Source organism: Manis javanica, chromosome 5 (genome assembly GCF_040802235.1).
Source record: "Manis javanica isolate MJ-LG chromosome 5, MJ_LKY, whole genome shotgun sequence".
NCBI classification, from domain to species: domain Eukaryota; kingdom Metazoa; phylum Chordata; class Mammalia; order Pholidota; family Manidae; genus Manis; species Manis javanica.
Window position 1 is genome coordinate 18,873,603 of NC_133160.1, and position 27,565 is coordinate 18,901,167.

General features: G+C 44.8%; 1 protein-coding gene across 4 annotated transcripts; it reads right to left on the reverse strand.

Annotated features, from left to right (window-relative positions):
- ACTR5 (actin related protein 5) lies at window positions 1-27,337 on the reverse strand. 4 transcript variants are annotated; one of them, XM_017669015.3, is made up of 10 exons: window positions 26,907-27,337; window positions 25,520-25,749; window positions 24,285-24,454; window positions 21,213-21,430; window positions 20,330-20,512; window positions 14,038-14,151; window positions 13,310-13,426; window positions 12,306-12,445; window positions 11,142-11,274; window positions 1-7,465 (listed from the first exon to the last, which is right to left on the reverse strand). In XM_017669015.3, exons 1-10 carry the CDS (start codon window positions 27,303-27,305, stop codon window positions 7,208-7,210), a joined length of 1,962 nt encoding a protein of 653 aa, XP_017524504.3. In that variant the 5' UTR covers window positions 27,306-27,337; the 3' UTR covers window positions 1-7,207. The 4 variants fall into 4 exon arrangements, with proteins under 4 accessions (XP_017524504.3, XP_017524506.3, XP_017524505.3 ...); XM_017669017.3 differs by having other exon boundaries at window positions 25,520-25,752; window positions 26,907-27,044; XM_017669016.3 differs by lacking the exon at window positions 14,038-14,151.
- Between the last annotated feature and the right edge of the window lie 228 nt (window positions 27,338-27,565).

Here is a 27,565-nt window from a genome sequence, read left to right on the forward strand (position 1 = left end):
CAAATCCCAGACATATCATTTCATCCGCAAATACTTCAGTATGTAACTCTAGAAGCATTCTCTCTTTGGTGCACACATGCTTTCTCACATCTAAGAATAAAAAATTAATAATTCTTTTTGTCAAATATCCAGAGTGCATTAAAATTTCCCAGATTTTTTCGTAAGTTTAACAGCTGATTTACTAGAATGAAGATCCAAACAAGGTCCACTTCATATTTGTGTTATGTTTCAAATGTTATTTAATTTACAGGTTCCCCTTCTTTTTATCTCCTTTGCAATTTATTTGTTAGGAGGGAAAAAGCAAATTTATAGGTTTGTCTACCCTGCCTCTCTTTTTCCCTTTGCAATTTATTTGATGGAGGAAAAATAAAGGTGGTTTGTCCTGAAGAGTTTTCTGCATTCTGCATTTTGTTCATTGCATTCCCATGGTATTATCATGTTTGCAACAGATTTTACTCACTTGCCCCATTCAGGCCCCCTTCCATCCTTCTCCACCCTGGTCTTTGCCCCAGAAGGCTGACCTACGTGGACTACATCAACAGGCTCATTTGCTCTCTGGCTTCAGTTTGGTTTGGCCAATAGGGAGCCCTGGTAAGAATGGGAGGGAGGGAGGAGAATGAGGTCACAGTGTTTATTTCCCTCCCTGCCAGGCCACATTCGGTTGGCTGTGCTTCTTGACTGAAGGTGACTTCCCCTCTCAAGTCAGCTGCTCTACACCACTACCTCCCTTTCTATGTTGTGGTAATTTTCCCCTTCCGCTGGTCAAGGCTTCTCTGCTGCTCATCCCAAGATCCTGCAGTCCTTTTCACCTTCGCCAATAAATCCTCTTCTACTTTTCTTAATCTGAGTTCACCATCTGCTTCCTGTTGGGACCCTAATTCATACAATGTTTATCTGCCACTAGTATTTTCAGTAAACTGGCAGTTAAATCTGGAAGCTTGACCAGATTCAGAGTAAAAACAATTCTTGTAAGAACACATCCTGAGATTCTCATCACTAGAAATTGTCTATGAGGAAGATCTCCATTCTCAAGGTCAAGCCCTGGAATCCCATTAGACAACAGGAAAAAGAGCAGGCCTGAGAACTCAAACTCAAACTATGGGAAAGAAAGGGGCACTGGGAAGTATAAGACGCTGCTTGCAGAGGTCACAGGAGCGAGCCCAGGTGCTGCCCAGTCCCCAGCCACACCTAAGCTCTTACCTTCTTCACCCACCCAGGCTCCTCTGGAAGCTCTCTTAAATTTGGTCCTTCTCCGAAATCAGCTCTGAATTCAGAAAAGAACCTTTAGGAGATCTGCGTCCATGTCATCTTTGGTGATTTCCAGAGAGCTGCTAAGTGTCACCAAAAGACCTGTTCGCTCACCCAGTCCCCAGAATCCATGGCTTGGCACACCCGGAGGGGATGCAGGATTAACTGGGTGTAACTGGTAGGTTCCAAATTTCCTAGTGCATCTCAATAGTCTTGTAAGCGCTTTCCTATCATCAGACCCAAAATGTGGGAAAAGCTGCCAAGAAAAAGACCATCCTCCTCCCTGCCCCCCCACCACCAGGGCCTTTGGAAATATTCTGGTCATTTTATTCAGCTTCCTATTTGTATACCTCAGCATTTGCATGTACCTTCTCACAATGGCTCAAACAATGCCTATGACAAAGGCTGACAGAACCACTGTCGACACAAGGACTGACTTGGTTCATGCCGTTGGAATGCCCATTACTGTGAATAGTGATCAGGCATGGATATTGCCGGTCCAGTTATAAAGCCTTACACATTTAACAACACTATGATGACAATCCAATTACTGCTGCTCATCAAGTGTCCCAAGCTGGGGAATGATAAGCAGGTAAGCTCGTTCCCCGGCAACTAAAGCTACAGAATCGCCAAGACTTGTCCAGTTGGGGAATGCCTATCAACCTGACTCCTAGGCAGTCCCCAAATGGTTGCCCAGCCTGGGAAAGGACTGGCAGGCTAAGACACAGCCCACTCCTGCCAGGTGTTTATCAAAAGGTTACACAGGATGCCAAATGCCAAGCAGCTGAATTCATCTGTCAGTTCTTGTCCAGGTTGAGGACTGGCTGCCAGCAGAATCCCACTGCACTGTCTCTGGAACATTTCCACAAGGCTGGCTAGCTGGGCACGTGCCAGAAGGGGAAGTCCCTCCCAAGTGTTAAGCATTTCTGAGTAGAAGGTACAAGCTGAGACTGGTGCCAAGGAAATGTCGTCCTCCCACCCCAACTCTCCTGTACCAGAAAAAGTCAACACATAGGCAAACGTAAAAGACCATCCTTTAGATTTCTCCAAAAGACTACGGGCTAAAGAAAAAAATATGAACAACGTATTACAGGATTTTCACCTAATAGTGAAATACACGACATCAACGGCAAATCCCCAAAGTAGGAAATGAAGTCACGTGTGCTAGAATTCTTACATTGTATGTAGTTGCAGAACTCACTCATAACAGACTGTAATACATTAAGGATGCATATTGTAATCCCTAGAGCAACCACCAAAAAAATAACACATAGAGGCATATCTAGACAGAGGACGTAAAATGGAATACTAAGAAATTACAATGGCTACATGATTCTCTTTGGCCAACAAAATCTGAGTAGGCGTGATACGTGTCACTTCTGGATGGAAGCATTTCAGAGCCAGGACTTGACTCTTGGTGCTCTCTCCTCGCCTTGCGGTGAGATGGCCTAAGATCCAAAGATGCTGTGCAGTGATTATGTGGAACACCATTCCCTCAGCCTACACACACGACGGTCATTGGACACGTCCCGTAATAAGTAAACATTGGGTAACACCTCTGAGAGTCTTTTTATTTGACAGATACACTTGCATTACTGACAAACGTATTTGGTCCCCATGTATTATTTTTAATGTGATAGTGGATTCTGTCAACAGTTTACTTGTGTTTACTACTTCATTGATATTTTTGAGACTGATTTTCTTTCCGTGTGTGTGCAATCTATCAGATTTTGATAATATCATACATAATAATTGATGATTTGTTTTCTATGCTCCGAAGAAGTTTAAGGAACACTGGGAGTGTCCCGTCTGTAAAGGCTGTGGTTTGGTCATGTTTTTCATTTGTTTTGTGGAATCCTACATCCACATTTGCTTGTCTAATTATTTCTAATTCATCCTGGAACATTCCAGTAGTTTTTTTCTGCCTGTACTGGCTTTACTGGGTTTGTCTGTTTTGGGATATGTTTCATCTGCTAAAAAGTTTGAATTCGAGTGTTCTGGGTTTGTTCTTTTCTTACAGTATGTCCAAAAGGATGCTGTTTTATTTTATTAATACTCATATTTGAGTTTGTCAGCTTTACCCTTAACTATTCGCAGGAGGACAAGGATAAGGAGTGGGACAAGGAGGGTTTGGGTGGGTTTCTCCATTTCCCATTAATGCTACTTTATACTCTAGACCACTTGCCTGATGTTACTATTGCTACAGCAGGTAAGGTGGTATTCATTTGCCTGGTTTATATTCTATCTTTTTACCCACTCTATCTTTGTATCATGTTTTCAACACATCTTTTGCAGATAGCATGCAGCTATTTTTATAAAAATCTAATCTATTTGCTTTAGATAGGTCAGTTTTAATCTGTTTACATGATGATGATTAACATAGTTGAGTTCATTTATACTTTGTCTTGTACTTATTAACTAGGCTACCTTCCCCCTCTCCCGGCTCCCAGTTCCCTTATACTCCTAGTTTGGCTTTCTCTCCTTCAGTGTTTGGATCTATACACACTATTGCTAGTCTTCTTGAGTTACCATTGTTAGCATGATCTATTCCAGTTTATTTCAGTCTCCTGATTTTGAGTGACTGGGGCTACATCTGTGGTCCCAACTTGGGCATTAAAACCCACAGTCTGTCTACTCTTTGGGCTTCTCTCTTTTAACACTGCCTCAGGGCTTACTTATGGTTAACACTCTGGCCCTGACTTTTTGTATTCATTCATTTCTGATTTCTATGATCTTCTATGATATCCATAGTTTTCTCTTTCAGGTTTAATATTATGTTTTGTTTAGTTATACTTTATCCAACTTTTTGCTTAACTCTGCAGCAGGCAGTAGGGGGTACTTCTAGATCACCTTGGTCTCTGCCATATTTGCTGACATTCCTGGGTGGTTTATTATCTCATTTAATCCTTCTTTAGGATAAAAGGAATTATCATCCCCACTTCCTAAATAAGGGGATACTATCACATTATTCTCATTTCATATTATTTAAAATTCTTCCTCCTTAACAAATCTCCTTGATTAACATTAAGCTAATCAAGTTTTCATTTATAATGTAGTTTTAGTTGGACTATTGCCAGCTGCTGTAACCAGTAAGGCCAAAGAGCACAGCCGCTTAACAGTTAGAGTTTATTATTTCTGATGCAGTTCCACGCAGTCATTTAGGGACTTGGCTCCTTCCATCTGTGGCTCCTCCTGGGCCTCATACTGCTCTCCATCCAGTCAGTGGTCAGGGAAAGAGGAAAGAGGGGGGCTCTAATGGGAGGTTTGTAGAAGCCAGCGGTGGAAATGGTTCACACCTTTTCTACTCTTATTCTACTGGCCAGAACTCAAATGGCCACATGTACAACTGCAAGAATGGCTGGGAACTGCAGTCCACTTATGCGCCCAAGAGGAAAGCAAAATGTACTCAGAAAGCAGCCAGTTCCTCTGCTTGCGCCTTCTAATCCTCTGGCATTCTCTCATTTTCTAATTTTCTTGTAATTCTTTAATCCTAAACTTTTACAACAATAAACTCCCCTTATTCACTTAACCCCTTACACAGGGACAAAAGAATCTCCATATATTGTTTCTGTACGAATTTGGTTTCTCCAGTTCTTGGTTTAGCCTTGTCTGACTTAACACTTATGTCACTCTTCTACTTTCTAACATTTTCACCTTGTTTGTTCCTTAGGTAAAACTTTATTTCAGGAGATGCCAGCAGGAAGCAGAGGCAGAAGTAGCCAGCAGCTCCTGCCGTCACCTTGGCCAGAGAGGGGCCCTGATCACTCTACACAGCCACTCACCCATCAGAGCTGCCCTCACCACCCAGAGCTGAGTCGTTCTAAAGACCTACAGGACAGACTACTCCCCTGGGCTCTCTCCTGCTATGACCCCACAGACAAGCGCCCTAAGCTGGGTTACAGGAGTCCACATTCCTTTGCAGCGGCCCCTGGAACACTCAGCTACATTCCTATCCACCTTCTCTGCAGGAACAATCTTAGCAGGGTGAAGGGGGAACGTTAAGATGGCTCAGTGGGTAGAGGTCTCTGGCTCAGAAGTCCTTAGTATAGACTCCTGACTTGTTCTAGACAGAGAAGACAAACTATTCTCAAATTTTCTTTGTTCACAGATTCGATCGTTCATTCATCTGCCCGGTTGGTTATTCATTAAAAATCCTGTGAGCCCTCTGTCCCTTCCCAGTCCAGCACTGGGCTATAGATGCTTCAAGTCAAATGAAACACTTCCTGCTCTTGGGGAGCACTTTACAGTCCAGAAGAATGCATCCTGGGGCAGAGGGCAGACCCAAGGCATTGCGGTGCATACTCTGCTGGTCTGTACAAGGCCCAGGGAACCCATGGGGACCCAATTCCTGCCTAGTTTACTGGGGAAGCATGAGCAGATTCCCTGATGAGAGCCACACGTGCTCAGGAGGCCATAAAAGGTCATGGCATGCTTCATGTGTGGACACAGAGATGAAATGAGAGCCTAAACTCAGCCCCTGCCTGGCCCCCACTCATCGTAGTCCCATACCTGCTCCTGGGCTCCAGTCTATAGGAACCCTGATAGGTCCAGCTTTGAATGTGACATATTACAGCTTACCTGCCCACCAGGGTCCTTCTCCTTTGGGGCTTGACCTCCACGGCAGTCCTGACCTCACCGCTGTTGTTCAAGTTGTTAAAACTGGTGACCATGGGAGAAAGAACCCCAGGCCTAACAGCAGTTAGCATGGTTCCTTTTCCTGGAAACATGACAAGCAAACATCTCTTCCATGGACGCCAGTCCTGCCTCCTTTCTTGCGTCTGTCCTTTGTAGCTCATAATTATCACCCTGTCACCAGTCCTTGGGCTCAGCCATGGGCAGCCAAGGATTCACTGCAATCCTGTGGGAGATCCTGAGTTGGCTTGAGGTTTCTACCTTCTCCAGCACTACCACTGCCCCCTCATGGTCTTCCGTTTGTAACCCTTGCAAGCTAGAAATACAGGTAAGCATCCATGGCAAGCTATAAGCAAACAGGTTCTGAGGTGGCCTCATCAGAGGAACGGGCTAGAGGCTACATGGGATTGGAATGTATGGATTCTGTGATGGGACACAGCATATCAGGGGCTTCTGGTTTCAATCACTGGGGGTTTGAGAGAAAAAATTCTCACAAGCAATTTTTGAAAAAGAGAGGTCTCGTATGTCCATTTAAGATGAAGTTGCAAAGATACAGGGACACAGACTATGGAAAATTCTCTCTGTTCACGGATTCAGCTAACCTCCAGTCTATTTCTTCCTTCAGAAAGGCCTGGAAAAGTGAAGCAGCCAACAAACTTGCAGAGGTAGAAATAAAAAAATCTGTATGTAGGCCTCATAGGTGGAAACATTTCCAGCAAAGAAAGTGTGAACAAAAGCTGGGCCAAGGCCTCATTTCTGCCTGTTCAGAAGTGGGCACCAAGCAGGTCCCTAAAAGAGTAACTTTGTCCAACTTGGTCACCCTCTTTGGACCCTTTTTCCATATTTATAAGAGGAAGTAATAGGGAGAGAAAATTTCCAGCTCCTGAGATTTCATGATTGCTTTTGTTACATAAACACCTTTTTTTATGCATGAAAGACCTCCACCTGCTGGGCATTCACAAAATTTCTGAATAAATTCAGAAGAAAGAATATCTACACTGACAATATGTTTTAAATAATTTTTTAAAAGGTTTTCAAAAGCAGTAAGAACCAATACATTTTGTACCCCTTTGCCCTCCACCCTGCCTTCAGTTACTGCTGCAGGAAGCAGATGCCACGGTCCAAGAGAATGTCACTTCAGGTTTCTTCAGGGCAGAAGCCCCCAGTGGTCACAGGTTTACAGGGTAATGCCTAGTGTCCCTTAACAGTTAAGGGTCCAAGGTCTCCAGGAGAAATCTGCCTCGCAGCCCAGTGTGGAGTCTCAGGGTGGTCACAGCCTGTCCTGTCACACTGCCTGACTTGGCCCAGGTCCAGGAGGGCCCCTCTGCTATACCTGCTCACTGGCACCACCTGCACCGGCCCCCGAGCCTTTGCTGGGTGTCTGGGGTTCTGAGCAGCGGGCAGCCTGCTTTGGCAGGCGGATGGGGACGTAGATGTTGGAGGCGCAGTGCTCCTTGAAGTACTCGCCTCCCTTCTCTTCATACTCCTTCCTGGTGATCCAGACCTCGCTGTCGTCCAGGTGGTCCAAGGCCCAGTCACGAGCACCGTACCAGGCGTCCAGCACAGGGTTGGAGGCAAGCTGAACCTGAAACACAAGGAGACCCCTTACCAGAAGGACGTCTCCCCTCAGGGCTCAAGGACTGAGTGTCTCCAGGCCCAGCTGCAGCTCCCCACAGTTTATCCCCAGGAATATACATGTAGGGAGGGCCCAGTCAATTCTAAGACGATCCAGGACTATCTCTGCACCCTCCAAGTACAGGTGAGCTGACATGCCCCTCTCTCCAGGAGAGCACACAAAAATGTGAAGCATATTTAACACAATAAACAGTTGTCAGCCATTCTACAAACACAAGACCTACCATGAAGGGTCAGAGAGACTGGGTGTCCCGCCTCCTGCTCCTCTGCCCCTGACCACAAGCTGCTAGGGGGAGAGAGGGAGCAGAGCTGGCACTCTAGCTGGAGAAAAGGCCTGCCTGGCTCCGATTCCCTCTCTGAAAGTGGAGGGAAGCGAGGGTGATGCCAAGTGGCTCTAGCCATGGTGGCGAAGGGGAAATGAGAGCAGAGAGGATGGTCTGGGATTCCCCATGGTGCCACCAGCGCTGTTTGCACTGCTTGTTGTCAGAGTCAGGTCAGGGTCAGGAGCTCTGAATGCCCCTCAACTAGGCTGACCTGACCATTCAGGAGAACATTCTCTTTAGGGCAAACCAAGCTTCCTGGTTTCTGGAGTCACCGCTTGATTTTCCACTTTCCTTTTTCCTCCCTCCACCAACCACAGGAGTTCCAGGTTGGAAGGGTGACCTCAGAACTTTCTGAAGTAAAGGACAGGGACACAAAGTGGCATCAGCACATACAGATGGAGGAGGAAGCAGAAAAATCTACAAGCCCAGGAGACTGTGGCCTGGGCTGACACAGGTGAGGGACTTGTGAGAAGGGACCATCAATGACAAAATAAGGTAACAAGAGCCCCTACCACTCTGGCTTAGAAAGCGTCATTGAGAGAACAAGTGTAAGGCATGCGGTACATGCCTGGCACGGGGTAAGGATTCAGGAAATGGTTACCAATACAAAATACAAGCCAATATATGGACCCTAACAATGGAATACTATACAGCCATGAAAAAGACGCTTTGGAAGTGATATAGAAAAATAGTAATTCGACAGTGAAAAAAATACAGGCACATTTATGCTAATGATCCGAGTCTACCCCCTCTGCCTTTCATCAGAGCACTCCTTGGTTAGCTGTGAGTTATCTCATCCTGTGCATCCCTGGGAAATACAACTCAGACCCTGCCAAGAGACAGAATTTGTTATCCTCCCTGTCAAGCCTGCTCTTCCTCTTGTATTTCCTCGTCCAGTGAATGTTGGATTTAACCCAACCAGTTGCCCAATCTAGAATTCCAGAGTTGTCTTAGGTCCCACCTCTCTCCCTGGATACAATCTATCACCCAGTTCTGACAATTTTCCTCTCCTCATCACTCTCACAACTCCTTCCTTTCCTCTCCCAATGCCTCTGCCTTCATGTCTCCTGCATAGCTACCATGTGACACTAAGCCAAGAACACAATTCACCACACGGTTGGTCCTTCCCTAACGGAAGTGGGTGTGGTAAGGAATATAGACAAGGACAGGGAAGGCTTCTCTGGAGGAAGTGACATCTAAACCAGGCACAAGAAATGCTCGGACTAGGCTGGGAAGAGTAGTCTAGGCAAAGGGAACATGCATATGCACAGGCCTGAGGCAGAAAACAAGGCATATTTGAGAAATGGTGCATTCACTATGGCTGACATTGCTGCTGTCCAGGACAAAAGGGGAAGGGATGAGAGATAATGCTGGAGTTATTCAAGGTCAGACCACAAGAGACACAGTAAACTGTGGCAAGTGGTGAGGAGTAAGCACTTCAGCCTACAGGCTGAGGAGCTGCCTCCTAGCTGATCTCCTGCTTCCAGTATTTCTCCTAATCCTCCATTTTCTACACCAGTGTCAAAATATCTATCTAAATGCAAACTGGATCACATGATACCCCTGCTGACACTCCTTCATAGTCCCACTTGTGCAGAAAAGAGCTATGTAGAGGGGCTGACAGCTTATCCTTGGAAAGGTCTGCTCACAAGTTAGTCCTTAGCTGGCATCTGGGAACCTGGATTTCAGAAGGGTGCCTGCTATTAACTGGTAAGCATGGCTTGTTGTATCTGTTTGGACAAATGATGTGCTTTATGCTGAATACCTGCTTCCTTCTGGGAGTCTAGAATGTGCCTACATGATCAGTTCCCCCAAAATATTCTGGGCACTGAGAATCTAACAAGCTGCCCAGGTTGGCAACATTTCATATGTGTTAGCACAGCTCACTACTGGGAGATTAGAGACTTGATGCTAGCCGAAGACTAACTAAGGTGAGCAGGCCTTTCTAAGGAAAAGTTGTCAGGCCTTCTAGGTCAGCTCTTTTCTGCAAAGGCAGGACCACGTCCTGTGTGATCCCCCGGGAGAGGACTCTGGGGTTGGTATCAGGTCAGGTTCCCTCTGGACTTTACACAATGCACCTAATTCTTCTCCAGTGATTTTGCTTTGTCTCCTTTCAAATCACAGCCATGAGTATGATGATTATATGGTGAGTCCTAAGAGTCCTAGCAAATCATGGAACCTGGATGGTCCCAGGGACCCCAGACACAACACTAATGTCTGGGCATTTATTTCACAGGGCCCTGTGTTGAGCACCTGTCATGCAATAGCATGCCACACCTGGTAACAGGTGCTATGATTACCCCCCCCTACTGCTGGAAAAATGAGGCTTGGTGAAATTCAGTGATGGTGGTGACAGAACCAAAGCCCAGAGACCACACCCTGAATGGAAACTGCATCACGCAGCACAGGAGGTCAAGGCCAAGCCTCTTAGCAGGACACGGGCTCTGCATCACATGGGCCTACCACCCTCTCCACTCCTCTTTAGCAGTCACACACTCCAGCCACACTCAGCTACTGCTCACTCCCTTGTCAGCCTTTTGGTCTCTGAACCTTTGCTCACATTAGTCTTTATCTGGAAGGTTCTTTCCATCCCACCCTACTGCACACTGTCCAGATGGCAAACACCTCCTCATCCCAGGACACCTCAGTTTCACGGAGCCATCACTGAATTCCAAGACTAACGGGTGCCCACGCCTGCATGTCCATCATGCTCTGGGTTATCATGGCCTGTTTACTTGGCTGCAACCCCCTCAGATAACAGGTTCTCACGTCTGTTTCTAGGACATCTCAGCATCCCCACAGTGCCTGGCCCACAGAGGGAGCTGAGACCATGTTTATTAGTGATCAAGGGTTTGGCAGATAAATTATGAGGCACCCAAACCATATGGTCATTAAAAAATAGCATTTTAGAATAACACATGGGAAAATGTTAAGGACAGGCTAAGGAAATCCAGGCTACAAGGCAGTAAATGCTTCACGTGGAAAGAAAAGCTATGCTGATAGGAGGGTGTGGATGAAGAGAATTGACTTGTTTTCAATGGATGCTCTTCTGTAATGTGAATTTTTTTATATGTATGTCTTCCTTTTTTAGTTAAAAAAACAAAACAAAACATGATATCCACTCTGCTTTATGAACTTAATACAGATGAATGACCAGAAGGAAAGTCATGAAAATGTTAATAGCAGGTATCTCTGGACGATGGAATTATAAAGCAATTTTCCTGATTTACGCTTTATTACTTTTGCAATCAGAAATTAATGAATGCCATTTTCAAAAGAGCTGGTCACGTGAACAATCAGTACCTGAAAAGCAGACTGAAAGGGCCTCATCTCCAACAGCTCCTTCTCAATTCTAGCTTTCATCCCAGGATACATCATGTTGCCGCCAGTGAGGAAAACATTCTGAACCAGCATCTCCTGAAGGTCCTTTGGGTACCTAGACAGAAATGGGTCCTTTTATACAGTCCCTCCAACTTCAGAAGAGAACAAAGATGTGGAAATGCAAGCTCTCAGTACAAAATGGAAAACATCTACACAAAAAGTTTAAAAAAAAAAAGCCAAAAACTTCCATTTTTCATTTATATCTTTACAGAACACCAAATATCTAGTTGAGACCTTAATGGTAATTCATTTCATTAGCATGGTTAGAGTTCTGTCTTTCTAACACACTTTTTAAAAATGGACTTCACTGAGGATTGATTACAAAGATTTTGAGGAAGTCTGACAAACTTACCTACCCCAGTAACCATCCCACAATGAAGGCAAAGAGCATTTCCATCACTCCAAAATGTCCTGTCTCCCTTTTGAGAGCCCAGATCACCACCTGCACTTTTTTTTTCTTTTTAAGATTACAGCTTCATCTTAACGTATTTTTGATCACTTTCCTACCCACTGTTAAGATAATGCTCAAAGTCACTCTAACAAGGTAGCTCCGACAGGTTTTCTTCCTTGCTGGGGCCAAGTTTCTGTCCTGTTGGGCCAAGAGCACCCAGAGTACTATCACTCATGTTCTCCATTTGTCCAACTTGAATTATGAAAACTCACACTGCAGGAAAATGCCTGTATAGAATGGACGTGTGTACGTCAGGGGACATGTTATAGAAATGAAAACTCAAGTAAATAAAATTTCTGCAATGAGGAAAAAAATCTTTTTTAAGCTCTGCACATTTTCAGGGCAATTCAAAATCACTAGTTTTCAACAATGTGAAACTTTATATGAATGCCAATGCACACACATCATCATGTTGCTCAAACTTAAAAATAAATTCTTTAAAGTCCTTAAATAGACTCAGCATTTACATATTGAGGAAAGAATTACAGAATATGATCTGATCCTTGAGCACAGCAAGTCAATTAAAAGCAGACAGCAAGACAAGATTTCCAAACACCGACCATCAAATCTACCATTCAATGCAAATTCAAGGAAACGGTTCAAGAAAATCCAAGCCAAAAAAGTTACAGTCTCACCTGTTCAGAATGTACTGAAGGGTCTCTGCTATCCCAGCCTGTTCATCCCCTATGAGCGATGGCTGGAAGATAATTTCTGGAGCTCGAATTCTTTCTGTCCCAACAAAGAGCTGGTGATACGCTGCCAAGTTAAACACGGGCTTTAAAAACCAAGGTTTAGAAGATATTTTTAGGCCATAATGACAAACATTCCAGTTGCCAGTTTCCTCAAACCTCATTTCTTATTCCAACATAACATCCACCCTTTGTTCATGATAGACTAAACTCTCTCCAACTCTCTTAATATGCTAATTCGATTTTCTACCTTTTTGCTACACCCGAATTACCAATTCCCAAATGTGCATCATGAAATAGTCCCTGGGTTGCAGGCAGAGACTGGTCTCTGAACCTTTGCTCACATTAGTCCTTATCTGGAAGGTTCTTTCCATCCCACCCTACTGCACACTGTCCAGATGGCAAACACCTCCACATCCCAGGACACCTCTGCCAATGTGCATCATGAAACAGTCCCTGGGTTGCAGGCAAAGAGACTTCCTGAAGAGCAGCAGCAGCAAGGCTGAGCCCTGGAAGACCAAGTCTTCCACCCAGTACCTTGCTCAGCACCCCAGTCCCTGTACAGCCACAAAAGGTTTCTCCCAGGTGTCTAAGACTCCAGTATGTCTATCTGGTTGCCACTGCAGTGACAGAAACATAGGCCCAAATAATGACTAAGCATACTGACACTGGCTCAAATTTAAATGAAACCACTGAAGCTAGTCTTCAGGTCTAAAGTCCCCAGTTACTTGCCCAAATATCTCCACCTGGCAGACTGCTTTTCCCAGATTCACAGATCTTATTGTAAAAACCCTAACTTCATACATTTTAAGTACTGGTACCCCCCTTTCTAGGGAATTTAACTGGGACATTTTTGGAAAAAATATTCCTAAAGAAGCAGACCAGAGTAGACTGGTCACTGATGTCAACAGTGTCAAAGCATAAGCATGGTCTAGGCACTGGAGTCCAACCTGGACAGTGGTGACTGGCTTCTCCACCTCAGGCGTCTCTTCCGAAAACAAGGGCTCAAAATCATTGATGTTTTCCACGTCTTCCAGTGATGGCTCAAGATGCTCCAGGTCAGGGGTCTAAGAACAGAATAAAGAAAACAAAACAGAACTAGTAACCTCAGTGAGCCTTAGATCTATTAGCTTACTATCCTAAAGAAGAACTGGGATCTTGCCAAATGTCCTAAAAGTTTACATAAAAACACGAAAAATTTCCTGAATTATTAAAAATAAAAAAACACAAGGATCAAAAGACTAAAAAGCCAGGAGTGGGTTTTGCTCTTATCCCTACCTTTCCAAGTTACACAAGCCTCATCAACTCCCACCTTCTCTCTGAAGCCTTCTGATGGGCCAGCTCATGCCTGAGGCCCAGGGAAGACCTGCAGCCCACAACCATCACCCCACCACACAGAACTCCGTTGTAGGGGACGGCATGACAGCTGCCGTCCTACAAAGTGGCTCAGACTACATGCCAACACTAATGCGCTTAACAATTAGTCCCCTTAATAGCAGATTTACCAGGCTGGGGCTGTGACTAAAAGCTCCCAAGGTGGCAGAATGATTCCCATCTGGGGAGTCCTACAGCTGAGTGAATGACAGGCTTTCCTCTTCAACAGCAATGAACCTGATTGGGGTCTAGACATGCTGACACCATGTACAACAGAGGGTTTGGGGCATATGTTAATTCTGACCTGGATAACAGAAGTTGGATTGCAGGGTAGGGTGTATGGGGGGTGTCGGGGTGGAGTTCTAGATGACATCTCAGCCATGTTTTTCTGCCATGTGAAAGGCAGATAAGTATTACCCTATGGATTCAAAGGGAAAAAGTTACAGGAAGAAATACTGTTGCCTTCCATGGAAGAATGCTCTAACAATGTCAGCTGACCAGTGCCATCAGCCTCGCCTGCCTGAGAGGGGATCCCTCCATGCTGAGTCCCTCCTTCCTCTCTGAGCCTCTAAAGTATGTAAATAAATTACTGACAGCTCAGAGCACTTAAAACTACTTCTCTAAACCTGCCCATTTACACTGCAAATGTCAACTAGCATTCAAACTCAGTGGCCTTCAACACTCTGACACACACACCAAAACAGTCATGTGGCATATGTGGCTTACTGAATGAAGGCAATGTATACTAAATTCCGTTCAGTATTGATGACTCTACCATAGTTGGGGGAGGATAAACCCTGGAAAGGACAGGGAATATTTCTTCACCTGAGAGTAGAGAATACGAGGAGAGGGACTAGTCTAGAAATAGGTAATATAAGGAGGAGAGGGTGGCTGGGAGGCAAAAAACTAAGGACTTCTCAGGGCAGTAGGCGCGAGCCATCCAAATACCGAATCCAACTTCAGAGCAGGGACAAGTGCCTCTGCACAACCCTCACAGCAGATATTATCGCCACACTTCATGGGTGAGAAAACTCAGGAGGTGAAACAGCTTGCCCAAAACCAGGTTACACTAGGAGGTGGCGGAAACCTGCCCTAAAGTAGACCTGCTTAGCTCTAAAGTCTTTGCTCTGCCTCAAGCTGAAACTCTCTAAATCATGAGTCTGTGTGTGACAGAGCAGCAGGGGCTTTTAGGAGTATGGGAAAGCTTTGGCCTGAGCAGAGGTGACAAGACAGGAATGAAAGATGTTTGCATATGGCAGCAAGACCAGCTGAGTGAATGACAGGTCTCTGCCCCAGCAGAGACAGCAGAGTATGTCAGGACATTCCCCTAGCTGTCTGCAGTCTCTACTCCACAACACTCCCACCTCCCCTCACAAGAAAGGAACCCCTACCCCAAGACAGCCTGTGCCACTCTGCTGGGCACTAAACTCAGGGGTCTCAGGAGCCATCATCTGGCTTTCATCTGGTGGCTTGTCATCCAGGATGACGAGCAACCAGGAGGCCAAGTGCTGTTAAAAAGAGGCGAGGCTTTGGGGTCACATCAACCCAGCTCTGAATGGCAACCCAAGATTTATTTAAGGTCCAGGTGGCATCATCTGAGCGGCTTCCTCCTCCACCCAGTGGGGATGACCCATGGACAGCATTAGGGTGAGAGCTGGGCATGCCTTCTTCTCCTACAGGCACTCATTTGGGCCTAAAATCTCAGACATCATATGGGGCTGGAGGCACACAAATGTCACCTGTGTATTTAGAATAACTACAGACAAACCCTGTGGACCCCTCCCCCAAATAATAATGGGTGAAGGCAAACCCTGGACTCCACTGAGCTCTCCCATCTACCTCTCTATCCCTACACCTCTATCTTCCTCATCTTCATCCCAAGCTCACTCCTCTGACTTCCGTAACCTCCTGGTGATGACCTTTCCTGCGGAGTCACACCTTTCTCCACCCACCCCGGGATCCAGTCACAACTGCCACCATCCCTCCCCCCCACCTCTATCCACTCCTGCTGAGTCCAACCATCACTCTCAAACCATGAAGGGTACTACCCAAAACCCTTTCCACTTCTGCTCTTGGGTAGACAGTATTTTTCAAAGATGGTCACAACAGTACCTTCTATCCCACATACTCTTCCTCCACATGACTCTGACATTCCCCATAAACCAGTGGTTTCCTCCCATTGAATCTTGATGGGGGTTGGTGACTCCAACCACTAGTGTGGTGCAAATAACACCATGTGACTTCCAATGTGAGGTCGCAAAAGGCCACGTGATCTCTTTAAACACTCCTCTCTTCAAACGCTACTCCCCCTTGGGCAGCTCCTTCCTGGAAGCCAGTCGCCATGCTGAGCCCAGTGCATATGGACAGGCCATGTGTGGTGCGCGGATCAACTATCCCCACTGAGTCCAGCCTTTGAGTGATCCCAGCCAAGAAGCCAGAGAAGAGAAAAGCCCTCTCTTCTCTGAAAAGCCAGAGATTCCAGTTCCCAACTGGTCCAAGGCCTCCCAGCTGAGGCTCCGGGCATCAGGGAACAGAGACCCCTGCTACACTCTGAATTCCTGACCCAGCAAGTTCACGAAATGGTGAAATGAAATGGTGGTGGTCGTTTTATGCTACTGAGTTTGGAGTGTTTTTTACACAGCCACGGGTAAGTGAAACATGCATCTAGTGGGGCAGGAGTGGGGAAGGCCCAGGCTGCTGCCAGGCCGTCCTTTTGTTCTCTCCAGCTTCCCCTTGCCTGCCCCACAGCAGCTGTCTTCAAACTTTCTTGACATTCCTCTCCACCCCTTCTCATCCACTCCTGTGGTTCTTAGCAGGTCGCCTGAGGTGCTTCAAAAAGTCAACTTACCTACTTATCCTCCTTATCTTTTCCTTGTTCTTCCTTCCCTCCTGACTCCAAGAACACATGGATCATCTCTGTCCTAGCTCAAGCCATCACCCATGCTCTTTGAACTCTCCCACCCACTGCTCTGGTTTCTCTTTGCTCTGGCTGCTCTTTCTCAATCTCCTTCCTGGACTTTTCCTCCACCAGCTGACTCCTACATGGTGGCCTTCCCTGGGCATTCTTCATTTCTCCCTCCCCATGTGGTTCTGGGTCCTGGAAAGCCCCACCTGACATCCCACAGAGTCTTTAAAGATAAGCCGCCCCAAACCAAAGGCACTGCCCTCCACCCACTGCCTTACAGCCTCAGTGTAACCACAGTGAATCTGGAAGCAGACTGCTTGCATCTGATTCTCTCCTGCACCACCTCACGCTGGGCGACCCTGGGCAAACCCCTTCACTGCCCTAAACCTCAGTTTCCTTACCTGTAAAACAGGAATGACGACAGTACTTAATAAATTATGAAAATTAATCCAGACAACACAGAAGTGCTCAGCACAGGATCTGGCACGTGTCACATGTTCTATTATCATTGGCAACTGCTGTTCCTGTCTCTGCCCCCAAATAGCAGCAAGATCTTTGGCTTCTGCCTTTGAACTGTCTCCTCCTCCACCCTCCCTCCCCTTGGTTACTGAAGGATGTCACCACACCAGCTCCGTTCTGGATTAATATGAACAGTTCAGCCTGTGTCACCACCACCAGCCTTGCCTCTCCCTCAACCCATCATCTGAACTGCCACCACCAGTTATTTTCCCCAAATAAAAGCTCATCAGATTACCACCTCGCTGAACATACTCTGAAGGCTCTGCTGAAGTACTATATCCAGGCTGACCCTGCCCCCTTCTCTGCTTCATCTCTCTGCCAACACCGTGCCACACTCTTTGCACATGTGTTTCTTTTGCATCTAAAGTGTCCTTCCCTCCTCATTTGCCACCTGTGGCAATCAATTCATCTCTCAGGGCCCAACTCAAATATCCAATCCTTTCTCAGAACTTCTTCTGTATTCTCAAACACATCTACTGCCACATCCAATAATTATTACGGTCAGCTAAAAATGGTTCTACTATGAGCCCTGTTTTCTTGAGGTATCGAGGAGGGCAGGAACTGTATCTTCATCGCCTTTACACCACTAGTCTCTGGCGTACCATGCCTAGCACTGAGGTGTGGATCCCAGGGATAAACTGTCACACTTCCCTGGAATAGAGAACACTGTAAAATGTTTGGGTTTCAAAAGGCCTCTTCAGCTGTGACAAAATTATCATCATCCACCTTCAACTATATTCAAAAACGTAACGCCTTAAAAATAACTTCTTAGCATCACTAAAAATGTTAAGATACATTACTTATCCCAATTCACATTACTCACAGAGAGGAACAAGGCCAGTCACTTCAACACAGACAACAGGCATCTGACAGAGAACAGATTTCTCTACCATGGCTGGCTTCTCTGCCTGGAGGGTTTGCCAGGGTCTCCACGTGTACTGTGGGGCATTCAGCAACACAAGCATGACTGTTCTTTTTTGGAAGTGAACAGAAAGGCAGTTTGCCAAAGCACATCAGAGATGCAGCATGGTTCCCTGGAACAGTCCTGAGCAGCATTAGGAATAAGCAGAGACCAGCTCTGATCTTGGCTAGTCAGGCAACAGAACTTTCTATATTTGGTGGTTGTGTTTTCCAAAGAATGATGGTGCTCTAAAACTCTCTCCCCATTCCACCCCCTCATGCCATGCTTGTGGGAATGGGAAGCCAGCGTCTTCTAGTTCAAATACCTCATTAAATTCATTAAGAATGCTGACAGAGCCTACTCCGTTACAACAACCTCATCGGAACACTTGCAGAATAGCAAGGGCTGGTGCATAGGAAAAAAAAAGGATTTTAGAAAACACTGTAAGTTAAAAACTTAGTGTATTAATCCAATTCAGTCATAACTGCTTGGATAGCATTTCAGTATGAACTTTGATCCACATAAATCCATTCTCCCCATTCTGAATTACATCGTTTGAAAATACTACAAATATTTTTTGAAAGGTAGAACTGGCCAACCAGTGTTGTAGACCAATTTACCCCATGAATATTACCGTAACTGACACTAGTAACTAACAATCACCCTCAATAAATGTTGACTGGCCCTTAAAGCTTTGGGGACAGGTTGATTCATCAGATTAGTGGTATACAGAAAAATCTTTTAAAGTCCAAAACTTCAAAATCTCCCCAAGCCCAGAGAGATCTGAATATGTATCCTCAGAGCACAGTTACTTGGTTTTTACTTTTTAAACCTGAAATCCCTCCCCTGCCTGTGGCTTAGTGGCACATCTCTGGTATAAAGTTGCTGATGTCCTGTTAGCATGTTAAAAACTGATAAAAACTAAATATGGGTGAATAACCACCAAAGACAAAGTAGGTCCAGGTTCCAGTAACAGCTCAAATCTGAAACACAGGCCTGAAAATGGGGAGAAGTCAACTAGAAAAGGCACATTGGCTCAGCTGCAGCTGATCTGTAGGAGAGAGTAATATGGTCGGCAAGGTGCCTCCTGCCCAGACTCCATGGTCCAGTAAGCTGTGCCTCGGAGCTGACTCGGGATCTGCCCTATCGAACACTCATGCTTGCGGACAGCTGCTTTCCTCATGTGGTCTACAGCCCGTCAGAGAGTGGAGACCGCGAGGCAGAGGGCGAGAACTGTGGGAGTGAGCCTCCAGATGAGACAGTAACTACAAAAGCTGGCTTTACGTTAAGCCACAGATAGTGTCAAAGTCACTGGCAAGCACCACACCAAGCCTAGCATCAAACTGGATTTTTCTACAGGACTATTTCATTCTAAAGTATAGGTTTTAGAATTTTTTTAAAGTTGACCTAAAAACAGAAAAAAACAGTAAGCAAAAATGGTTAACCCCAGAGGTATCACAAGGCAGTCAAGCAGTTCCTGTTTTAGAATTCTAGGATGATAGACTCAGGAACAGGGGTACACCTATTAACCCTTTTTTCCCAGTGTGAGGGACAGGTGAGCCAACCAGTGACTTATGGCCAAGGTGGGACCTGCAGGCAGCCCTGTCACCATGCAGGGCCCAGTGCTGGGGTTTGGGTTATCTCAGCGCTACCACCTGCCTTTTTGGCTACATCAACACTTATTAACAGTCTACTGGCAGGAAAACAAAAAGGAGAAACAGAGAAGGTCAAAGAACTTACTCAAATAATTAGTTTTTAGTAATAAAAGGCTGATCTTAAACCAATCAATAAATATTTTATTGAGATGCCTACTAGTTGCTGTAAAAAATTCATCAGCTATTTATGAAGTATGATACCTGACCTTAGGGAACATCAAGATGGAAAGGAAGTGAATGATCAACTGCAATATAGTTAATAAAACATTACCACAAAGCTAAAGGGAGTGTATGACTGCCAAATAACCATCAACGGAGCAGGTTCAAGATGGCACCACACGTTTGGTGTGTGAATGTTCTCCCTACTCTACACGCACTTCCCCTTGCAGGAGAAACAGAGGTCTCCAGGGTGTAATCGCTCAGATCAGACCTTCAGTTGGTACAAGGTCAGTGCCATCACTTCCTACCACGTCCCATGGACGTCACTCACCATACTGCTCTCTTTCCCTCGAGTCTGGTCACAGCCCCTCTGACGTAAGCCTTCCCCTCCTCCACCTCAGGAAGGGCTGTTCTCTCTAAATGACCTATGGGACCTCCCTCCCATGGCCCTCAGTACCTCTGGCTTGCTGTCCACCACATCCACCTCAAGGTTGACTTCTGCTTGAAGGATTTTCTGCTTAGCTTGCTCCACGGCCAAACTGAGCTTTTGTATGTAGGACTGCAGCTCTTCTGGGGAGTCCATGTTCAGCTCTATCAGAGCTTTGTGAAACTGATCCATCTGGCCATCCTCTAGAAGCTCCTGAAACCAGGAGCAGTCACCATTTACCCTCAGTGACAACAGTGCAGTTACAAACAGGAAGGAAAGAGAAATAGCTCAGAAGGCAAACAGAGAACAAGTAAAGCAGAGGAAGGCTCCCAGAGCTCCCTAGCCTGCTGTCCACATCTCACCTCCCACCCAAGCTTCACACACCTCCCCAGCTGTCTCTAGGCTGCCATCATATCATGGTTTCAGCAACACCTGATCAGGCAAAACTAATCTAGGGTGACACATGTCATGCATGTCATTATCTGTTGGATGGGGAGAGGTGGGAGCGTTACTGACTAAGAGGAGACATGAGGGAGGATTCGAGATGCTGGTAATGCTCTATTTCTTCATCTGGATGCAGATACATGGTGTGCTGTGAAAATCATCCAGCCACTCACTTAAGGTTTGTGCACTGAGCACGTGTGTTACACCTGAATTAAAATGTTAAAAAATAAAGTCAAGGAGATTATAAGGCCAAAATGTATCAATACAGCCAGAGTCCACAGCTCTTTCAGAAATACCTGCTGCTATACTGTTCACTTCTATACCAACAGCCCCACTAGACGCCTTCCTGACCCCAAGGGTGACTCAGATAGTCAATGCATTTTCCGGTTGAGGAAGAACATATAGCTAAAAACTTTCCAGGGATGACTGCTCGGCAAGGCTGGGGACCCACGGTGGCATCTGCTGTCACCTGCACATAGAGCAGTCTGTCCAGCCTCTCCTGATCGAGCTGCAGTCTCTCCTCCCGCCGGCGGGCATTGAGCTCCTGCAGCCGCCGCAGTTGCTGTTGTCGCCTTTCCTGTCTCTCTTCGGAGGTCAGAGTGCTGCCAAGTAGCTTGCTGGAGAATGGAAGCTGCATCTTGTGGACGTTACTTTCATAATAATCAGGGCACCGCCATTTCTGTAATTCTTCAAAGAAGTAAGTTTGGAAGTTGAGAGATGGGAGCACTACTAGCACAAAAGCTAGGAAGTCAACACCAAGGTTCTAGATCCAGGTGAGAGGGAGAAAGCACACTCCCCCAACCTCTGAATCCAGCCGAGTAACAAAAGGCAACTATGAAACCTGGACATAATGCCCACAAATCTGCTCTGAAAGAACTGCTAAAAAATGTCTTCAGCCAGAAATGATATCAGAAGCATTTTGGGAACATCAGGAATAAAGGAAGAGCAATAGAAATGATGAAATCTGGTTGAATGTAATAGCCTAACAGCCTCCTGAGGTCTTTAAAATATATTTGACAACGCTAAGTAAAAACCTTAATAACATCTGATGAGCATCCAACATATACAGACATGATTCAGAAGACAACTCCAACATAAAGGGGAAGGATAAAGGCTCTAGAGTGCTAACATCCCCACATTTCACTTGAAGTAACAAAATAGAGAATCTAAGAAGACTGTAAAGAGTCCACTTACTATAATGCTAGAGCAACCACTAAGAAAAGCTATGCAGACAGACAGACATGGTAAAAAAAACATGTCAGATAAATCAAAATGGAATGCCAAAACGTTTTTTAATTGTTCAAATAACCCAAAAGAGGGCAGGAGAGGACAACAGGAACAACAAAGAGGAGTAACAGAAAACAAATAACAAAATGGTGGAACTAAATCCAAACACATGAATAATTAAGATTAAACAAAAAAGGCCCAATAAAAAAAAGACCCAACTATTAAGAAACTCACTTTGAATATAATGATACAGGTTACTAGTAAACGGATGGAAAGCATTACCATGCAGCACTAATCAAAAGAAAGGTGGAATGGCTAAATTAATGTCCAAATAGGTTTCAAAGCAAAGAAAACAGCAAGGGATAAAAAGGAATAGTATATAATGATAAAAAGTCAGTTTGCCAAGAAGACATAAAAATCCTAAATAGGTACATAATAAAAGAGATCTCAGAAATCAAACCGACAGAGCTGAAAAGATAAATAGGAAAATTCACAATTATGCCTTGAGATCTCAACACTCTTAATAATCAACAGAGTTAGTGGATGGAAAACGAACAGATATAGAAGAACTGACCACCACTACCAACAGAAGGAACCTAAATGATGTCACAGAATACCCAACCTAACAACAGAACACAGTATTCTTTCCACGTGTGTACGGAACATTTATCAAAGTAGACCATGCCTTCAAGGCTTTAAGTGATACCAGACAAAGAAAGTTCTTTAATCATCACGAAATCAAACTAAAATAAATTACAGACATAGAATAAGAGAATCTCTAAATGTGGATATAAAACAACACATTCCTGAATCATCGGTGGCTTTAAAAAGTATTGAGGGAAATTAAATATTTGAACTCAACAAAAATGAATATACCAAAATATACGTAATTTAGATAAAGCAGTGCTGAGAGCAGTAAATGCTGAAAGAGAAAAAGGCTCATAATAACCTAAGCCTCTAACTTAAGAAAAAAAAGTAAATAGAAGAAAGGAAATAAAAGAAGACATCAATGAGATTACCTAAATAATCTTGTCTATTAAAGGAATTAAATTCATAATTAAAAGCTTTCAGAGAAATTCCCATGCTCAAATGGTTCCACTAAAGAACTCTATCAAACATTTTAAAAAAAATAGTATCATTCATACAATCTTTTCTAGAAAGTAGGAAGAACACTTTCCAGCTCATTTAACAAGACCAGCAGCGCTCTGAATACCAAAACCAAAGACAGTACAAGAAAACTATAGATCTATATCCCTCATGAATACAGACACACAACCCCACAAAATATTACCAAATCGAATCCAGCAACATGTAAAGAATAACATACATGAACAAACGGGGTTATAACCCAAAATCAAGGGTAGTTCAGTATTCAAAAAGCAATCATTACAATCTCCCATACGAACAGTCCAAAGCAGAAATACCATAGGATCATGTCAACTGATGCAGAAAAAGAATTTTAAAAAATTCAAAATCTATTAATGATAAAAAGTCAGCAAAACTAGAACAGAAGGGAACCTCTTCAACCTGATAAAGGGCATCTGCAGAAAAACCTTAAGCTAACATCACATACTTAATAATGAAAGACTAAGTACTTCCCCACTACCACCCCAAGATCAGGAATTGAGAACAAGACATGCCTACACAGAAATTCCCAAGGAATCTATAAAAATCTAGAATAAGCTTAGCAAGGTCAGAGGGTACAAGTAAGTAACTGCATTTCTATACATGAGCAGTAAGTAACTGTCAACAGTTTTTGTTTGGGAAAAAAAAAAGACAAGAGAAATACATAAGCATAAATCTAACACAACATGTACAAGCTCTATACACTGAAAACTACAAAATGCTGATGAAAGAAATCAACAGATCTAAATAAATGGAAAGACATACTATGTTCTTGGATTGGAAGACAACAGAGTAAAGTAAGTCAATTCTCCCCAGTGTGGATTTAATATTATTTATGTTTTTAATATTATATCTGGATTTATATTTAGAATGTTGTTTTATATCTAGTCTAACTACAGATTTCATGTATTTTTAAATAAAATTCCAACAGAACTTTCTGGTAGATATGGACAAATTGATCCTAATGTTTATATGGAAAGGCAACAGAGCTATAATAGCTAAAATAATTTTGAAAAAGAACCTACAAGTTACAAGATTATTTACAGTTTGCTAAATAAATACCAAAAAGGTTAGGGGATGCTAAAAATAGTAAGAGTAAAAAAATGAGCAAGAGTCATCCTGGGAACAATTTAAGGAACACCCCAAAGGTAGACAGCATCCAAAAGCTGCAAGCTAATCTCTTTGTTACCTTCCACATAATCCTCAGCGATGTAGCTGTGCTCATGCAGGATCTCCTCCATGCGGCTGAGAGTGATAGCTGCTAGATGCCCAGGATACTTAAGCTGCAGGAGACGCTGGAGGTAGCCAGCTGCTTGGCTTCCTCCAAGATTGATGCGTTTGCAGTTTTTGGCATCTAACCTGCAACCAAAGAATGGAAAACAACATTGAAATTTCTGGCACAGGTGGAAGGGACGTTTTTAAGTTCTCCTGGTGCTACCTCTTACCCAATGCAGGAATTCCTAGTTCACACCCAGACATGTGGCATCTAACTTCTGGCAAGTCTCAGAAGGAAATGAGGTTCAATGGGAAGAGCACATACTCTTAAGTCAGACCCTTATGTAACTCATCAAGTATTTCTCAAACTGCAGTCCTAGGACCAAGTATCATAGAATCAGGTCCTTGAGAAAATGTTAAACATAACAATTTCTGGGACTCATTTGCTTTGAGGTGGGCCTGGGGATATGCATTTTAACAAGTTTCCAGGTACATGTAGTATAGGCCAGAGTTTGAGAGCTCCACCCTCAAACACTCCAATTCTCCTGTTGCACATTAAATAACCACAAACATTTGGCTTACTGTAATCTAAGAGTACCAGGTATCTTTCATAGGAAATGAAGGGGAAATGAACAAGAATAGCTTTTTCTTAATGTGGGAAAGAACAGCAGAGCTTGCTTTATACTAGGAACTTGGTGTACATTGAAATGTCACTGCTGTGTCATACCTCACCAGCAGATGCCAGCACAGAACATGATATGCTTCAATCTGACCATTTTTTAGCCTTCAGGTAAAATAAATTCCTCTTAATATAACATAAAAATAACATAAAATAAAATATAACAAAAAACGTTATTTGTAATTTCTGCAATTATCTTATTTACATAAAATAGAAATCTGTTATCAGAGTTTAAACTGCATAAACTATGTATTTCATAAAAGCAAGAAGTACTTTATTCTTCATAAATTTTTGTAGGTATGTCAAGAGAAATTTCCACTGTTAGGTTTCCATAAATTCAATGGCATTTATTTTGACACAAATATTCAAAGTGACTCACCTAAAGTCACACAGTGAAGTGGGTCAGTGCTAAGTCCAGATGCCAGTTCATGGTCCAGTCCTTGCTGTTTGCACTTTACCTTTTGAGTAGGCACCCAGTGTTTCCTGAACGTTTCTCAAAACAGCACTCAAATGCTCTAAGTGCAACTTACCTCCCTTCTAAGACAGGTAAAATATGTGTACACTGGTATCCAGATGAAATGATAAGCCCACTGGAAATCATGTTCTTTGGCCTATTGTGGTAGAAGCTGAAGAGGCTGTCTATTCCATAGGCAACTTTAGGAATCCTGTAGCATTCAAACAGAAGCTCAGACATCATCTGGCGTGAATACAGTGGGTTGCACACAGCTTCCGTCAAAACTATGGGATGATCAACACAGCCCTACTTTGAAAACAAAGGGTGAATAGGTGAGTGATAAAAGAATCATCTTTTTAAAGCATAAAAGAAAACAAATCCTTATTGTAGGGCTGAATTTGCTTTTCATCTTCAAACAAAAACCTGACCAGTAGCAACTGTCATCTTACCTCTATGGGAGGCTGTTTTGGAAAACACGAAAGTAAGGTCAGTTTAGGGTTATTAAGCCAAGTTCCATCCAAACTCACAGCAAATCATGTTGACTCTATCTTCAAAGTATCTCCAGGATCCAACCACTTCTTACCACTCCCCCTCTCTCCTTACCTTCCTCATCTAAGTCACCATCATCTCCCCCCTGGGCTACTGCCAACAGCTCCCTAACAGGTATTCCCGTTTCTATCCTATGACCTGTGCCAGTCCATTCTTCATAGAGCAGCTGTAGTGATCCTTTTGGAACATAAATCCTGTTCCCCCTCTGCTCATCACCCTGTGATCCTCATTTCACTCAGAGTAAAAGCCTGTAAGGTGTGTGATTTGGCCCCTAATTACCTCTCTGGCTTCTTTTCCAGTTACTACTCTCCCTCTCACTCTGGCTAGGAGTAGGGTGCACTCCTGCCTCAGGGTCTTTTCCCTGGCTATTCCCTCTGTCTGGAATGCCAGTCCCTCAGATATTCACATGGCTTGCTCCCTCAATCCTTCAGCCCCTCGTCCAACATCACCTTCTTCGAATCCTGCCCTGACCATTGTACTGAAAAATGTAACCCTCTCCTCTCCTATCATGTCACGGAATATACTACTTAATTCTATTGTTTGTTGTCTCTTTTCATACTAGAATGTCTTTCCATACCAGCATCATTAGCACAGGAAATTTTGTGTTACGCTCACTAATGTATTCCAAACACCTAGAAAAGCGCCTAACACAAAGTAGGTGCTCAATACATTTTTAATAATGAAAGTATTAACAAACGAGCTTCTGTGCCCGAAGGTACGCTGCAGGAGAAAAGGGGGGTTGTTTTCGTTCAGTGCTATACCCTAGGCGCCAACAGCTTACACACGTTAGGCCCTTAATATTTGATCAAATGACTAAATGACAACGAGAGCTACTGGAATAACTATTATCTCTCCGAGGGCAGAGTGAACGGAGACAAGACCCCAGGCCACCCCACCTCTCAACCTCGCCTCACCTGTGAGGAGACACCCAGGTGCTGGAAGCTATAGTCAAGCAACAGCTCCTGCAGCTCCAGGTTGACCGGCACGTTGCGGTCGAAGGGCGAGCGCAGCATCCAGCGCAGCGGCTCCAGGCTTCCCAGAGCGTTGCCCACCTGCGGGCCAGCCACGCCCCGGGCCCCGCCACGCCCGCGGGCGCACACAGCGCGGAACTGCAGGCGCGGCTCGGAACCCGGGGCCGGCCCGGGGCACGCCCAGCCAGCGCGGGCCTGGAACGACCCGTTGTCCAACACCAGCGGCACTGGCAGCGGCCCATGTGTCCCTGGGCCGGACTCCAGCACTGGGTCCGGCGCGGCGCGGGCATCTCGGAAGGGGAACACGTTCGCCGCCGGCCCGGCAACACCGGCCAACGCCATCTTGGATCGTACGCGCCAGCCCCGCCTCTCGCCGCAGCGCCTGCCAGAATGCGAAGCCCCGCCCCCAGACGCGGGGCACGCCGGGACGGCGCGAGACTACTCCACCGCGTGCAAGTGGGGACTCCAAGTGTCTTCTCTCTGAGCCCGTCCCGTCTTTTTCACTTGATTCTCCCCTTGTGACCCAGATCGCCTGCGGGATCGCTAGGCCCACCCATCCCGGCAGCGCGGTCCTGCCCCTGTTTAACTTCTCCGCCAACACC

Coding starts and splice junctions, on each gene's coding strand:
- ACTR5 (XM_017669015.3), bottom strand. CDS start 27,305: ATGGCGTTGGCCGGTGTTGCCGGGCCGGCGGCGAACGTGTTCCCCTTC. Junction 25,750..26,906: donor ACCTGGGTGTCTCCTCACAG/GTGAGGCGAGGT, acceptor TTTTCAAAGTAG/GGCTGTGTTGATCATCCCAT. Junction 13,427..14,037: donor ATCCAACTTCTGTTATCCAG/GTCAGAATTAAC, acceptor TTCTGTTCTTAG/ACCCCTGACCTGGAGCATCT.